This window comes from Raphanus sativus, chromosome 5 (genome assembly GCF_000801105.2).
Source record: "Raphanus sativus cultivar WK10039 chromosome 5, ASM80110v3, whole genome shotgun sequence".
Classification (NCBI taxonomy): domain Eukaryota; kingdom Viridiplantae; phylum Streptophyta; class Magnoliopsida; order Brassicales; family Brassicaceae; genus Raphanus; species Raphanus sativus.
Genome location: NC_079515.1, coordinates 9,682,045 through 9,700,404, shown reverse-complemented (window position 1 = coordinate 9,700,404; position 18,360 = coordinate 9,682,045). Strand labels below are relative to the sequence as shown.

General features: G+C 29.6%; 1 protein-coding gene across 1 annotated transcript; it reads right to left on the bottom strand.

Moving 5' to 3' along the window:
- Positions 1-2,194: 2,194 nt before the first annotated feature.
- LOC108859081 (protein DETOXIFICATION 40) lies at positions 2,195-8,625 on the bottom strand. Its single transcript, XM_018632928.2, has 7 exons — positions 8,240-8,625; positions 7,434-8,065; positions 3,300-3,356; positions 2,818-3,056; positions 2,609-2,727; positions 2,437-2,523; positions 2,195-2,354 (listed from the first exon to the last, which is right to left on the bottom strand). Exons 1-7 carry the CDS (start codon positions 8,555-8,557, stop codon positions 2,289-2,291), a joined length of 1,518 nt encoding a protein of 505 aa, XP_018488430.1. The 5' UTR covers positions 8,558-8,625; the 3' UTR covers positions 2,195-2,288.
- Positions 8,626-18,360: the final 9,735 nt, after the last annotated feature.

The following is an 18,360-nucleotide window of genomic DNA, read 5'->3' as shown; positions in this document are numbered from 1 at the left end:
TTAGGTTGATTTAACGTTTTTTATTTAAAAAAATTTGTAATTTTTTTTTATTTTTATTAAGTTTTACAAAATTTATTTTTATTAAAAAAAAATAAAAGTTTTTATTTTTATTTTCCCTTTTTAAACGTTTTAATTATTATTTTTAAAAATTCTATTTAATTTAATGTGTTTAATTAGATTAATCAAGGGTTATTTTTGGAATTATAAAAGAAATTATACTAAAAGGACAACTAAATGATAGTTTTATACTATAGGAACAACCATGCTGAATTTTTGTTCCGTTTTGGCAATTTTCCCATAAATCATTGAACAGTTCTTATCTGTTAAACTGGAAAACCAAAAACCACAAGTGAACTAGAACCAAATCAAAAAACAAAAAGTAAAAATTGGAATCAAACAAAAACCAATCGTCCATATCTAAACATATTATATACAGGAGTATTGCTGCCATTTATAATAAATTTAATTATTTCCTCATTTATGGTTATTGATGTATTTAAAACCCTAACAAATATAACAACTGCTATTGAAATGTGTTTCTCCAGTATAGATATTGATGTATATATAAATTATACTTCTACAATTTGGATCAATAATTGAATAACCAACAAGTTTCATTGTCACTTTATATTCCATGACGAAACTCTAAACTCTAATATATATGACGTCTATCTAATAATATATAGGGAAAGAATTAGCTCTTTCAGATTTACACAAGCTTAATACTACATGAGATACTAAAAAATGTGTCATCGAGATTTTGCGAGATCATAATGATTTGATCAAAAAATAATTTTGACACTACTTTAATCACAAAAATATAAAATAAATTTATTTCCAAAATAAAGAAATGAAAAAATCCGATATATTTTCTATAAGATTGCATTAATGTAATTTAATATTTTTTATTTGAAATTTAAATTATATTATATTTCTAATAAAATAAAAGAATTCTTCGAAATTTTAAATATATATTTAACAATATTTATATTTTAATTGTAGTTGATGCTATTATTGATATTTTTATAAGTACAGTTTGACGGGTTATTCCAGCAAACATGTAAAATATTTATCAAATATAAAAATAATTTATTAAAACATAAAACATGTTTTAAGTTAGTTTGGGCGTTATTCACCTGGTTGGATACGGGTTGGATAATTTGAATTTTGGTTCTAACTAATATTACATCCTAGGTCTTTGATAAATTTGTAAGTACAGATCTGATTCATATATAACATATCGATTTTGTTTCTAATTTGTTTCACATCCTAAAACTCATAAAGTAACCTTATATCGTTCGGATTCAGATTGTATTAGTTCGATTCAAATATATCCGAAGATAAATCTAAAATTTAAATACTTATTTTTAGATACCAATTCAAATAAATATAAAGTTGAATGTTTGAGGTACATTGATTTCAAATATTTATATTTGTGATTAATTTGGACATTTAGATCAAATTTTTGGATTTTTCGTGTTCGATTAATAATACTTCACGTTCAAATATGTTTTTACCATCCTACAAACCCCATTCTGGTATTTATCATATTTCAGAAGGTACATATCGTTTTTCTGGTTTAGGTTCGATTCAAAATTCAAGTTACAGATCTTATGCCAAAACCTATTTAAAAAAAATACAATTGTTTAAATTTTTTACTGAAAATTATTCCGTGCTTTAAAGTGCGGGTCAAAATCTAGTATCTTATTATAATCATAATCTTTTTATACCAACGTATCTCATTTGTAGCTAAATTATTAATATTTTATATATTTACATGTGCATTTAACTGAAAACATGTTGAAAACTCTCCACTGGTAATATTCAGCACCATTATAGCTTAGTTCTAAATGGGATTTTGCAGAAAAAGTAGTTCGTGAATCACATTTTTTTGTAAAAACCGTAGGCAGAAATTGCAAGACAAAAGTCGTTTTGGTCTGTTTCTTGTATTGTTTGCGGATCTTACTAACACATGACGTCCCGCGATTGGTTCATTTTTTATTTTTATTTTAAATTAGACAGAACAAAAAAAAATTAAGAAACCCAAAACAGTTTTAGCGATAATGGTTCTCTAATACAAGTCATTTTTCTTTTCATCCCCATTATGTTTTTTGGATTCAACTGTTCTTTAGATTGAATAAAACAACATTTAATTTATTTCCCTTATGTTTAATATCTATGCTGATTTTATAAGTTTAATTCAATGTAATATTCATTTTAATTAATGCATAAAGGTAAAATGTTCGGACAAAAATAACGTTTCAGTTTATTGTTTTCCAAGCTTAACATCATTCGGAAATTACTTCTGATTTCTTGTCGCTCCATATGTCCAATCTTTTGGAAGCTTCTTCCACCTGAAACAAACATAGTAATATTTTTGAAGTGTAACAAGATCCAAATGCAAACACGGTGGCTTAAATGGTTAAGAGTACTTACTTCTTTTGTCCAGTCTGTACTGAACGTGACCCATGCCAAAATAACTGTCTGTATAAGTGTACCACAAATCATTCCGGTCCATATACCCTGAACCATCAACAATTTCGAATGCTATCATTAGCCTTTAGTTACTGTCAAAAATAATACAAGAATCATTAATAAAGCATCTTACCTTGGCATCATACTTGAAGTAAAACCCAAAGAGCGCTCCAAGAGGAATTCCAATAATGTAGTAACATCCAACGTTAACTTTCGCCACAAACGTTTGCCAGCCGCATCCAACCGCCACACCTTGGATGAAAATTTCTCAATTGTAAGAACAAGAGTTCTTTATATATTTTGGTTTGTGGTCTATGCAACATAAGTATGTATAGTATTTACCAGAAAGGACAGGTTGGATTCCATTGAGAATGAGCGTCACGGCCAAAAGCGGACATAGATCAGAAACAGCAGCTGATACTTCTTCACCTTCAGTGAATGCATAGCTCAGATAGTCACGGCACACCATGATAATAATGGCTAAGATCACACATGTGATTAAGGAATATATGTTGACGATGATAACAGAAAATGCTGCTGATTTAGGGTTTCCAGCTCCAAGTTCATTACTCACTCTTACACTGGATCAACATCATAACATCGATTTTATTTGTAACACTTCAAAAGTAAAGAAAAATAATAGTAATAATAATTCTGAGTTAATTATTATTTAGCATATTTGAGTGTGTGTAAAATGTAAGAATCCATAAATATTTTTGGTGACGATAAATTGTTTTTTTTTTGTCACGGAGTGACGATAAATTGTTAACACTTGATTTTATATAATTATAATTAAAGAAAGAAAGTTGGGACAAAGCGCAGACCTTATTGCTGCATTGAATCCAACAGATATCATGAACACCCATCCTGAGATCGTCATGCTGAGACAAAAAAAACAAACGAATATATAATATGGTAAGTCGAGCTAATATAAACTGTATATCTTTCCTATATAAAGCTATAAACCATCATATCATTGCTTTTGTTAATACAACATTATAAAATTTTTTTTTTTTTTTTTTTTGCTAAATGGTAAATATCATTTCAGAAATGAAATTGTTGAGACTTACAAGATGTGATGAACAATCTATAAGACCTCTAGAACTTACTTTCATGGCAAAAAAAAGAAAAAACATGAAAGCAAAAAGCAATCAAACTTGAAACCGTTCAGCTTTGGAGCGAACATGACATCAAGTATTGATACAAACTTGTAGTAACAGGATGGAAGGTTGAACCGAGACAGGCATGTAAGAGAGACCCATGCAACTAAAAACACGAGGAACACTACGCTGGCGGGAAGCTGATTCATACGGCTGCTTGAACCAATTTGCCTTCCTCCGAGGAACAGAACCACGCCCGCTCAAAGACTGTCCTCAGGTCCGAGCTGGGACAATGAACTAAACCCAAATTTCGGCAAAAGACAAGACAACAGACACCACGGGTGCTTAATAGCGCTCAACCATCTCGACCGACTCGCCCTCTAAGTCGGTACAGAGAAAGGGGCAGCATCACCACCTCCCGAGACTTACTACCTCCTCCAGCCGGACAGTGTTAACCCGAGCTCCAAGAAGACCGAGAACCTCCACAACCTGAGACAATTCAACCTGCATTCCAATCCAAACAACAAGCAACGCCAACACCAACAACAAAGGAGGGGAGAGGAGCTAAATTAATGCATCACTCCGTAGCTAACCGCCTAATCTTGACTTGACGGAGTGACAGAGATGTCTCTATCTCAACCAGTCCGAGGTCCCGGGACCTCTAGCTCAGGCGACGCATACCCAGATAGCCTTTGGAAGCGGAGGCCACAGCGACATTTCTACCGGAGAGAAGAACCGGCGTTGGGAGAGGAGACGATTTCTTCGGTGATGAGAAGGTTGAAGCAGCGGCACAGTCGCTAGAAGTATCGTGACGAGAACCCCTCTTAACTTCGACGAGTCGAAGCACACCATCTCTGAAGACGGCGACCCGAGACAAAGTCACATCACCAACAGTCTTCACACCAGGGGTGGATTTGGATGTGGCGGGGTCGACAAGAGCCCTCCCACATCACCGATTGGCACCGGGGAGGCAGGCGGATCTCGAAACGGCGGAGGACGATAAATTAGGTTTGGGAGAGAAAATAGGGGCGCGTGTCAAAATCATTATAAAATTTCAGCTTTTCAGTTTTAAGAAATGGAAATGCAAATTGTAAAATGCAAATTCTATCATGATTTGGTATTAAGTCCCGAAATTGAATGGCTTCTTCTGTTCGGCTAGTACACTTTTAGAGGAATAAAAAAAGACTAGCCCGACTGCTGTATATAAAATAATATGCATACACAGAAAGACGAAGATGCGGTTAGCCGACGAAGATGCGGTTGGCCGACAATTGGATGAATAAAGAATGCTTTTTTTTTCTTTTCTGGAACACTGGAATGAATAAAGAACGTATTGTTCGATTCCAAGTGACTAACTTCATAATCAAAACCAAGAAATATGCTCATACAGAAATTGTAGGGTAAAATAGTAAAATACAAATTGAAGGATGAAGACAAAACAAGGAAGGATGCTGTAGAAAATAGAGAGAGAGCTTTGAAGAGAGTGTTTTGTTTCTAAACAAAGCAAACTTTCATATTTACAACCAAGCTCAGAGTATCTCCGTCCCTGAACCCCTGTTTTGAGGTTCTTAAATTTTTTTTTTTTCAAAATTTTATCTGATTTTAGAAATTTGTTTTTAAAAAAAATAAAACCAACCAATCGCAGATTACCACGTGTGCATGGAAACCACACACAGTGCAAAAGTTACATCTTAAATAAAAAAATTAAGAGATGAGAGAGTGTATGTTTTATAAAAGAAAAAAAGTCTCACCGGGCCCCTATCCCTTAAGAACTCTGTTAAGAGATAGGGATGGAGGTGCTAATACCATCTCTAATGGTTTATCTTATTTTTCACATAAGAAAGAATAACTCTATAATAGAGTTGTGATATATTTCAATGATACTTTATTTTAGAATGGAAAATAAAGTGTTGAACAAAAAACAAATTACTCTATTTATATAAAATAAACCTATTTTTACTCTACTATAGAGTAAAAATAGAATATCATTGGAACTTTTTTATTTTAATTTTTTTTCTAAAAGAGAAAATAGAGAGGGATTGCAGATGCTTCAAGAATATTGAAAAATCATTTGTCCAAAAAGTCTAAAACAATACGTACTAACGTCTAATTTCAAGATAAAAAATATTGTTTGGTTGAAGAGCCAAATGTGATGATTGTTTGTTTGTTTACTAGATTTTAGATTTTCGTTTTTGGTTTTCAGATTTTTGATTTTTGATCTTTTGATTTTGCAGTAGAATTTAGTTTTTGGGAAAACATGAATGGTGATTTTAGATATTGGTTTCTAGTTTTTAGTTTTTAGTTTTTACTTTTAAATTAATAAAATGAAAAATTTATTTCTAATAAAATATTCACTCTGGAAATAATAAAATATAAACTATTATTACCAAAAACACATATAAAATATGTGTTATTTGTACTAAGTTTTGTTTATTAATAATATTAAGATGACTAAAAATTATTTTATAAAATATGGTAAAAATATTAAATCTCTATAATATTATTAAATAAATTGAATTTTAATGTAGTAAATGTATAATATACCGAGAAATGTTTATTTTTTAAATATTAATTTTTATGGCCATATTTATATTTATATCTTTATATATAATTATTTGATTATTCTGCAATATTTGGTTCTTCTAGATTTATTTTTTATTTATCTAATTATTTAATATGATTTATATGTAATTTTAAAAAATATAAATGTGACATACTAAATCAATAAATCAAAAACTAAGTATATATCTATCAATAAAATATCTTGATTGTTTATTCTGTAATTAAAAATTGTGTTAATTTTATTACTTAGTATAACAGTTTTTACATTTTCATATTATATTTTAGATGTAAATATTCTATTTACATTAGTTATTGGGAATACGTCCTATTTTATCATTTAATTTTATTGTTAATTTGTTATTATGAAAATACATAAATATACAAATATTTTAATTGAAAAATCAAACCTAACGTGCATATCTTAGAAAACCATGAAAATATGTTTTTTTGCTTTTGCTTAACAATAGATACTCCCTTCTCATATTGCAAGTAGTTTTAGCAAAAAAATATTTGTTTCAAAAGTAAAAAGTAGTTTAAACATTTCAATTTAGCTTTTGCATTTATTATATATTGAATAACCAATAAAATAATATGTTAACTTTTTTTTAATTGATTGAACTCATATATTAAATGATACTTTTAAAAGTAAGAAATTTCTTAATATTAGTGATTTTATCTAAAACTATTTACAAATTGAAACATAGTGAGTAGTTAATTACAAGAACTGCTTTCCCTATATTTTAGGAAATCCATTTTATCAAAATCTTGATTGGTAAATAATGAATTTTGGAAAAAAAGAACAAAAAACTGTTTGAAAAAACACAAACAATCAACCTCTAAATATATTAGCTATACTAAACAATAAAATAAAGAAACCTATTGTCTATTTGGACTAAATTAAAGAATATTATTTTTAGTTTGTTTTTAGCAGGATATTAACAAAAGAAAAAGTGTTAATATTTAATTAGCAAAACAATAAAATACTGAAAATAAATTTTCTCTATTTCTCTAAATTGTAAAAAAAAAATATTGATATTTAATTGAGTAGCATTTTTTGGGAGCAAATTGAATGGCCATTTATCCACACAAAAAATTGGTGTCTTTAAATTATTTGAAATATTCCTTTAGTTATGACTTATGAGGAAATTATTTATTTCTGTATCTACAGATTATTTCATCTCTTTATTTATGGCAAAAAGATTATTTTCCTATTTACTGTATAACCAACGAATGGGTGCATTAACTTAGGAAACGAAATCAACGGATCATATATTTATTTTGAAAAAAAAGACTTACCAAATGGAGAGAGAATCAAGAGCAAGTTCTGGATTCTCGAGAAGACCGGCCAGAAGAACCAAAATCTGAAAATACCAAGTCTCAAGGCAGAGCATCACAGCAGAGGCGGCTGAGAGTTTGAAAAAACTCGGTAGCCCCGAGAACGCTTGGACACTGAACCCTCTCCACGTCTCACGACACCGATCACTCGTCACGATGTAAACAAACTGAGCCGCCACTATAATCCACCACGAGAGGCTGAGCACGAGCGAAGCTCCGAGTAATCCCATCCCGAGCTTGTAAACAGCGAGCCAGCTTAGGAGAAGATGAACGAAGAGAGTGGCTGTAGCAATGTAAGCACTCGGAGCAACAATGCTTTGCGCTTGGAGGAACTTTTGGATAGGGAAGTTCATTGCGTAGGCAAAGATTTGAGGGATGAGACCGTAGACAAAGAGAGACGCGGCGGAAGCTATCTCCGGCGACTCTCCGAGGAAAAGCAGAATGGGTTCGGAGAAGACGTAGATAAAGGTGAGGAGGACGCCGGTGAGCGTGAGTAATACGGCGGATCTCTGGAGATAAACGCCGAGCATATCGTACTTATTCCCCCCGAACGCTTGTCCACATAGCGTCTCCACCGCACTCCCCATTCCTAGCTACATATTTTCATGTTTCAAAGTTACTACAAAAAAGTTATTACAATATGTTGTAAAATATTTTTGTAATTATTCTCGTATAACGTATATATAAATCAGTGTTAAAAAAAAATCTCAAAATCCGTAACCGTGGAAGAATAAGATAATAATAATAATGATAGAATATTTTGTTACCATGAGACCGTAGGCGAATACTTGTATTCCGGTGTTTCCAAGAGACGCGGCGGCGAGTTCGAGGTTACCTAGATGGCCAGAGAAGATTTGAGTGGACATGGACATGAGGTAGTTTATCATGTAGACGATGACAGCAGGCGCAGCAAGCTTGAAGAGAAGTTTGGATTCAATCATCGTGGCTTTACGCAGACGGGCAAACACGGGAGTTTCGACGTCGGATAGCACTCTCTCTAACTCGCCGTTGTTCGACTCCGTCGCCTGAGAAAGCTGAGGCTGGAGAAGTGGTTGGTATGCGCCATCGTTTTGAGACGAGTCCATGGGATTTTTCTTTTGCTTAAGGATGTGTGTGGTTTGTGTAAGTTTAGTGAAGGTCTTTGTAGAGGGTGGCAATTGACCTACGGCTTATATGCACAGTACACACGCGTGTTTCTCGCTTGAGATTTTTTTTTTTTTTAGATAGAATTCTAGTGCTTGTGGTAAGCCCACGTCAATTATTTTCAGAATATATCATTTTCTTATTTCTGTTTCTGTTTTGTTTTCAAAGGAGATTCGATTAAGATCATCTCCAAAATCAACTTTATATTTGAAGTTTGCTGAACCTTGTATTTGAGATTTAATGGTGTTTTTTTCCAATGACAAACCTTAAAATGAACCTTAAAAGTTTTTGAGTTTTACATTGTAGTCCTTACTTTAGATAAAATTCAAATAAAAACATAAAACTTTTATACCAATTAAAATACACAATAAAAATATTATAAACAATATTTATTAATAAAATATTAATTTAATATTAATTTGCATATAAATAAAAGTTTTTAAACAAACAAAATCATTTTTTTCTAAAATTACATAATTTCATAATTATCATTTCCATAATAAACTATTGCATTTTAATATCAATTTTTTCTTTGTTTTTATTTGAAATTTATATATTATTTAAATTTATATGTAAAAGCTAAATTTATAAGAACATATATAAAATATGTTAAAGATATAAAATTGTTTGGACTAAAATGATAAACAAAAAAGCTATCAAAACTATCTAAAAACATACAAGTGCAATTTGTTTTGTAACTGCTAATTGCATTATATATTCTTTTGCTAATAATAGCATTATTTCTTCTTTTGAGAATAACAACAACTAATTCAAAGATACGGAAGCTACATGTGCTATACTAAAAACTGTGTTATAATTTAATCAAACAAAACTTGATTATTTATTTTGTTTTATTATAATGACTTATTTCTCTGATTTATTTTCGGTTTTGCTTAAATAGCTGTATGAATGTGAGATACATCATGTTCTACTATTTAATTGTGAGTGATCTTTGCCGGGGTAATTCAAAATAAGCTTTTTTGTTGAAAAAAAAATTCTTTGTTTTGTTTCTGCAAGTTAAATTTTTTTTTTGGAACTTATGCAATTCAGAGAACCTTAAAACTGTCATAGAGTTTTAAGATTTTCTGAACTCTGTACTAAAATTTGTGAAGTTACTATAATATTTTTATTTTGTATTTATAGAAAATACCAATAAAATAACATTAGAAATCAACCAATTGAATTGCAAATAGGAAGACAAAAGCAAAAAAATGAGCTGAAAATTATGTTTTCATGTTTTGTATTTTACTTTGGAAAAGAACTTAAGTTTTTAGTAATATTTGGTATTATTTTGATTATACATAAAGGTATAGTAAATTTAGTTATAGTAAAGGAGCATCATTTGTCCGGTGTGCTTTAGGCTCCGGGTGAATCCGGACCGGCACTGAGTACAAAGACCAAAAAATATGAAACCTCAAATATAAAGTTTTGCACAATGAAACTTTATATTTGAGATATCACTGTACAAAATTTTATAATTTGAAGTTTTGAAGTTACTCTTGGAATACATAAAACTTTATATTTGAAGTTGTAAAGTTGCTCTAAGACCATCTTTATCAGTTAGAAAATCTACTATGTTTTTTAATTATATAGTTTTGTATTTAAAAATCATTGAGAAAGTGAAAAATGTCGAATGAGCTTTCAAAGTCTGTAAAATATTTTTATCAAATTACTTGACTACGTTTTCCTTTTTTTTTCTTCGATGTTTATTTATGAAAAAATCATAAATATATTACCAATACTAATGCTCTCTTTTTTTTTTTTGACACCACTAATGCTCTCTTTATGTTCAAAAAAGCATTCTCTGAATTTCCTTTAGTTAATGGAAAAAGTAAGATCTATAATCAGATCTGTCCCGTTTTTTTTCTCACTCGGCTCATATACGAGAAGGTTTTCATGGAAGCCTATATTTCCTATAGTTATAATAAACCTCTTAAGCATCTCAGATGTAATCGTTTTGAGCTCTTTTCTAGTATTCTCAGAGTTTTAGTATTTATTTTTCATTTTTTTCTTTCCTTTTTATACTCTTGGTATTATGGAATCTAGTTGATGGTAACACTTTCAACTTTGAGTATAAATAGAAAGCACTTTTATTATACCTTCAAATTATTCACAAATAATTATTTTATTTGATGCTTGCTTGATATTTTAGACTAAACTTTAATTCTAATTTTTGAGTGGATCTGGTGGTCCATCAAATTCCGTTATAACTAAATTACGCCGTCATTTATTGACATAACTATGTTTGATTTCTATGTTAGGTCTAAAAATATGTCATTTATTTGCGGTAAGTTGCCATCTAGTTCAATCCTGAGAATTGATAGCCATCAAACCGTATGTTTTTACCGTCGCTGTAAATAATTAGCAAACAAACCAAGCATTTTGTTAGAATTTTATTCAGAGCATGATTATTGGTAGGACATTTTGGGTTTCTTAAAAAAAAAAATTTCTGATTAAAAAAGAATAATTAAAAATAAATCAATCGTGGACTGCATGTATCGTAGGATCCGCAAATAGTAAAAAAAAGCTTTTGTGGGATGTCTCTTATTTAACGACTTATGCCCTTGATTTTGCTGAAGTTTGTGGTCTCCCCTTTTTAAGAAACGTAAAAACCCTCTGATAATATTGTCCTGAGAATTTATGCGTCGCAATATTATCGGTGGTGGAGGAAGTTTCTTAAACGTGGTCCCACCACCTTTTTACAAAAACCAAAACAAAAAATTGCTAACTAAAAAACATTTTGCAAAGATTTTTTTGTACTGATTGCGGATCCTACGACACATGGCAGTCCGCGATTGATTATATATATATATATTTTTTTTTTAAATCAGAAAAAAGAAATTTTAAGAACCCTTTACCGATAATGTTGCCCTTTGCTCTTTAGTTTCTGTGAGAAAGGAACTAACATAGTGATTCTAGTACTACCACATACCTATATATTTAAGCCTTGTTTCTACAATTACCACGTACATAAATATTTCAAGTATTTTTTTTCCAGAACAACCACGTACATAAATATAGTGCTTCCATAAATCAATCACAAAAAAATGAATAGAAATGTGGACAGCATTGATTTCATGAAATTTTAGCTGAAACTATTAAATCTCAACCAATATAGTGGGTGGGTGCAATTTATGTTCGCAGAAACATTATATTAGAGGAATTCCAACTTGAAACCTCACTTTTGACATACTGTAGCTTTGTTTTTCGTCGCCAAGAGTCTAGCTAGTGATAGATTCTTCTTGCTGGAAGAGTTTATACGAAATACATGGAAAATATCCAAATGTTTTTGAACTTGTGTTACTGAGATTTTCTGCATTTGGCTAATTGAGCCGTTTTGGACAGAAACATGTTTTAAACTAGGGGCAATTTGTTGTATAACCATAGCAAAGCAAAAATAAAGAACATAGACATACTTCAGAAAATGTGTCATTTTACCACATAAATAAACATCGCCTTCATATGTATTTGATACTAGTTGATATCGACAACTGGAGTATTAAAGGTTCAGGCAACAGTTTATAAGCATCTCAAATTCATTGCTATTTTTATTTATATAATAGCATTTAGAACTCACTTCTATTTTTTATTCTGTAATAAATATTTTTATTTTCTTCTCTATTTATATAGGAAGAAATAGCATTCTTCTATTTTTACTCTATATTTAGAGATTACTATTTTAAAAAAATACATTGGAACATATTTCACATCTATTATAGAATTTTTTTATTTTAGAAGTGAAAATAACAAAATATATTGAAGATGGTCTAAGTTGCATTAAAATCTTGGAGTTCTTGAAATGTTCATTTACTACGTTCCCCCCAAAGCATTAATTGGAAAATAATATTATCAACCAATCTGCACCTTGTTAGTTTATATAAATAAATTATTTTTAGGTATTGTTATTATTTTACGTTTTTACATATAATAAATATATATTAAATAATTAAAAATCAGTAACTATCACCCTCCAATATATTAATTGATAAGTCAATCAAATGACTTTTGCTTATGTGTCAATCACGAAAATATTTTCAAGAAATTATTATAATTTAAATGGTTGATGATTTTCTATTTTAATTATTTTAGTTAGATCTAAATAAAAATATAAGTTTAAAATCAATTAATATCACTTTTCAGATAATCTAAATGATATTGCAAACAATGATTTATAGTAACTATTATCAAAATATAGAAAAAATAATAATGTTTGATTAACATTTTTAATACCTATAGTTTAAATTTTTTTATCTCTTACGAAATTTTCACCCCGCGCAAGACGCCGTTTATTACCTAATTTTATCTATTATTTTCGTTGTTTTCCTAAAACTATCTATCTATACGGTGTTGGACTTCCATTCAATACAACTTGACCAATTGAGAGTAGTATCTTTTAAATATATGACTATAATATGACTGAGATTATTTTCCTATAAATCACTAATTTTTAATAATATTTCTTTATAAGATTTTAAATATTTTGGATATTGAAATTTATCAAAATATCTTCATAATATTTAAAGATATTTTAGTTACTGTTGAGATGTATATGTTTTATAAGGAAAATATCATGTAAAAGTAAAATTTTGATATTTTGTTAAGTTTCTAATTAATAGCACAACTATGATTTTTTAATAGTATATTATTTTTTATTTATTTTTGATAGAATATATATATTTATTTATAATATTCTCAGTTATTATCTAGCAATAAGAGTATGTTTATCGCGAGCAAAAAAAGGTTGCTTACCCCACTAAAAACACAAGCGTCGTCCTTTCCGCATGTAAAATAAGCGCCGTGATTTCTTCTTTGTTTGTATTGTTTGCAGACCTCACCAACACGTAGCGGTCTGCAATTGATGCATTTTTTAATTTTTTAATTTTTTTATTCGGACGAAAAGAATTAAGCAACCTTTGATGGTTACTGTGATAAACATGCTCTAATTTATGAAGCTACTTATTTGCCAAAATAATAGGAAAAACGTATTTATATTTATTGGTTTTCATTAGTGGGCCTAATAAGTCTCCATTTAACTTTCCGTTAGGTTTAGGCTTTTAGCTGATATTCATTTTTATACATTAAAAGCTCACAGAGCAAATCACAAAGACTTTTAATGCTCCGTATATTAATTCTTAAGCATTCCAACATTTTTCGTAGCCACGTATCATCTAGACTTTGACATAAAATTCAAAACCCAAAATCCAAACCGAACCGAAAACCCAACATATTATCCGATCCAAAATGTAAAAATAACCAAACGATCTTGTAGGCTGATATAAAAAATATTCGAACCCAAAATGTTATTAACCGAATACAGATATATAACTCGAAAAATCCCAAATTAGTTGTCAATATAAATAAGGGAATTTTCCAAAACTAACCTAAAACTTGATTTTAACCTCAAAGCTATACTCAAACTTGAATCAATTGCAAAACTAACCTAAAAATCTTTTGAAATTACAGCCCAGCCCCTTGTGAACCAAACAAAAAATATAGAAGCTATTTTTACGAATGTAGCCCCAGTAAATCGTCTGAGTCGTCTGAGATGTTGGAATTCGTCTGGACGGCTGAATTTTAAGTCATGTGGAACCAGTTTATCTTAAAAATAATTTATAAATTTTGTAAAAAATATTTTGATGAGTGAAAAATTAAAATAATGTAATTATAAACAATTTTAAGTGATATAAATTAAGATATGATAAAATTGATTTGTTTTCAACATAGATGAATGGAAGTAGTGAATCATAATATTCTTTGGCTTAGGGGTTTGACAAACATATATTGTAGTATTGTATGTATTCTTAGGGTTAGATTTTGAAAAGGTGTTTTTTTTCAAAAATTAAATTATACCTATATGTGTTTATTTCTGCGTATAGTAAACACTTTAAGTTTAATTTGATTTTATGAAGTGTTTAATTTGATAATTAAGTTTAGGGGTTATGTTTATGGTTTGGACGACTTATATTTTAGTTGTCTAGTGAATAATTTTATCCAGATGATTTATATTTCAGTCTTCTAGAAAGTCTTATATTTTAGTTTCCTGCTAGAAATATTTTAGTTTCCTGCTAGAAATATTTTAGTTTCCCGCTAAAATTATCAAAGTCTTCTGGAGACTTACAAGTAAGTCATCTGAATCGTAAATATTGAACCTAGTTGGATTTTTTGTCTCCTTATATAACGAAAAATTTACACATTCTCTCTCTCTTCCTCTCAAATGTCTACAACAAAAATGTAACGTTCATCTTTCTAGAACTCTCCAACCTTTCTATAATCTTTTGAACTTATAAACACCAAACTTTATATCAATTTATTGTTTTTATCTCATGTTTTTCTCACTAATTTATCTTGTTTTACAGGTTTTTCATCACATGGTTTTCATCTTACACTCATTTAAAGGTAGATCTATTAATTTTAGATATATATTTTTGTATGTTTTATAAAGGTAAATTTATCTAATCTTCCACCAAACTTTATATGAATTTTTCATTTTTGTCTCGTGTTTTTTTCACTAATCTATCTTTCAGTTTTTAATCAGATGGTTCGCATCTTCCATTTGGATATGTACGTTGTGTGTTCTATAAAAGTATATACATCTAATGTTCCACTCATTTTATGTGCGTTTTAAGCCATTTGAATTTTTTTTGATGTGCAGGTTTTTCAGATCTGGGCTTGATATGCAGGTTTTTTTTGATCTGGAAGACTTATGGGACGACTTACCTGTTAGTCGTCTAAACTATAATGCGTTAGACGACTTACCTATTAGTCGTCTGGACGACTGAATTTGAAGTTGTTTGGGCTTCCTGGAAGTCGTCTGGACTTTTTGGAAGTCGCCTGGACTTCATGTAAGTCGCCTGGACTTCATGTAAGTCTTCTGGAAATTGTCTAGACTTTCTGAAAGTTTTCTGATGCTGTCTTTATTCATATCAAGTGGAGTCCAAACTTGTCTTTGTAGAAATGATCTATTATAGTTTTGTTTGTGGTCTATTTTGTGATTTGCATGTATACTCCTTTAGTTGTGAATTTTTGTAAAATCAATAATATTGTTTCCAAAGATGTAATATATGTGCTAACATTGTGTTTACACATTTACAAATCAATGAAATAATAGACTTCAATATCCTTTTCTCATCTTTGGATCTCCCATATGCAATAATAAACTCCAATGAACTTCTGCTCATCTTAATGAACAATAATGTTAGTAGCCTCGTATTGATACAACATTTTAAGAAGCATTTTAACCCTTCTTCTAACAAATCATCATTGGTGTCAAAGCATATTACATGTTTTACAAGTATGTGTTGAAAAAATTAGTCAAATTTAGTAAAACTAAGAAAGAAAACATATTTTAAAAATATGAAATTTACATATCTTGAAGTTATTTAACACTCTTAAAAAACCAAAAAAACTTAGTAAAATTCACAGAAGATCAAACATTATACAAATTCAAAAACTAACACATAAGATACTAAACCACAAAACTTAATATTCTTGAAGTTACTTAACATGAATTAACAAGAAAATGTTAAAAAGTATTTCTAGTTTGAGAGAAAATGAAAGTTTATTAAATATCGAAGTGAACGACTACAAACTAAGTCATCCAGACGACTAAAACATAAGTCGTCTGGTCAACGAAGAGGTTATTTTTACAATTGAATTCAAATGTGTTTTATGAGATGACTGAAATATAAGTCGTCTACTTTTGTTTGGCTAAAAAAATATCCAAAAAACCTAGACGACTGGAAAATAAGTTGTCATAGGTTAATTTTGCATTTGACTGGATTTTTTCAGAAGTTTAACTTTCCTGGACGACTTACATTTTAGTCGCCTGGAGAAAAATTGATTATCAATATTTTATTAAAACTCAATGACTTTAAATTAAGTCGTCATAGGTTAGTTTTGCAATTAAAAAATAAAAATTCAATATTTAATTGTATCCAGATGACTTACAATTCAGTCGTCTGTGAGACGACTTACATGTAAGTCGTCCAGGATTTACGAGGTTTGACCAGAATCTCAGAATAAAATCCTGGACAACTTATATATAAATCATCGGCCGGACGATTGAATTGTAAGTCGTCTGGAGGTAAATAAATTTTGAAGTTTTATTTTTCAATTGCAAAATTAACGTACACGACGACTTACATGTAAGTCGTCGGGTTTTAATAAAATATTGATATTTTAATTTTCCACCAGACGACTGAAAAACAAGTCGTCCTGGAAAGTCAAAATTCCGACAAAATCCAATCAAATGCAAAACTAACCTATGACGACTTATATTTCAGTCGTCTAGGTTCTTTAGAGATTTTTTTTTGTAACCAAACAAAAGCGAACGACTTATATTTCAGTTGTCTCAGAAAACAGATTTCAAAGTCAATTGCAAAAATAAGATCTGCACTGACCAGACGACTTCCAGTTAAGTGGTTTATTGTAAGTCGTCTGGACGAATATATCTGAAAAAAATTTGATTTCATAGTTTTAACTAGTGAGATAACTTGTTTAGCACACATATGTTTTCTCCAAGCACCCAAAATCTCAAACAAAAGTGACCCACCAAGAATCGTAAGCTTCCATGGCTCTTTGAACCATAAAAAAAAATTAGAATCAAAATCTTGGGTTTTTCGGATGAATATGGAGAGAAATTGAAAGAGATGTTGTTTTTAGTTCATAAGAATTGAGAAAGAAGAAGTGTAAATCAATTTTAGGTGCATTAAGAGTTTCAAATTGGTTGTTCATGTGGTTGGTTTATTGAAGGCAATGCCAATCCTGTAAATATTTGAAGGTAGTGAGGTTGAGAGAATAAAAATGCTATTTTCAGAAAAAAAAAAGTGATGGCATCTTCGTGAATAATCTGAACTTGTAGGGTGGATATGGAAAAAAAAATTCAAAAAGACGTTAGTTTTGTATTTGACTTTGAATTGTGAGTCAATTTTGCAAAAAATCCATATAAATATTTAGAAATATACAAGTATTTCAATTATTAAATTCAATATTTGTGGTAATATGATATATAAAAATAATATTACCATTTTAATAAATGCTTTAGGTACACAATTAATTTTAAATAAGTACATTATAATTTGCTCATTAAAATAACAAGTATGTTCTCTATAAGATAATGCATATTGTTTACAAAAGATGTTTGTTTTCACGCTTGATTTAACATATATTGTTATTTTATCAATCTTATGTATGATAGATTAATTTTTTTATTTAATTTAATTAGGTGTTTTTCTTTATGTTTTGTTTTGGATTTTTGTTTTTTTTCCTAATTCGGTTATATCCAAACCGAACTGATATAACTCGAATCCAAACTTATGCTTATTTATGGGTTTTAGGGTGTAATATAATTTTGAACCGAACCCGATCCGTAATAATGAAATTTTAGTATGGAACCTAGAAACGTAAATCCGAAAACCCAAAAGTCCAAATAACGCAATCTGAACCCGAACTGATACCGAACGCCTAGGCCTAGTATCATCATTAGGATTAGGATGATTCTTAGAGTCCTTCAAAAATAAGTTGGTCCATAAAAATATATAACTATCAAATTGATTAGTAGTGCACAACATAATATTCTCAATTATTTCCTTAAATAAAAGCTACAGAATTACTTAATATTATTAACATATATATGATAATTAATGATTATGAATCATAAATATTTGATAAAATTTTTGTATCCTCTATCTTTTTTGGTTTAATTTTATATTATTAAAAAATTAAACAATCACATTAAGCAATAATA

Coding starts and splice junctions, on each gene's coding strand:
- LOC108859081 (XM_018632928.2), bottom strand. CDS start 8,557: ATGGACTCGTCTCAAAACGATGGCGCATACCAACCACTTCTCCAGCCT. Junction 3,057..3,299: donor GGATTCAATGCAGCAATAAG/GTCTGCGCTTTG, acceptor ATGTTGATCCAG/TGTAAGAGTGAGTAATGAAC. Junction 2,524..2,608: donor ACTTCAAGTATGATGCCAAG/GTAAGATGCTTT, acceptor TTGATGGTTCAG/GGTATATGGACCGGAATGAT.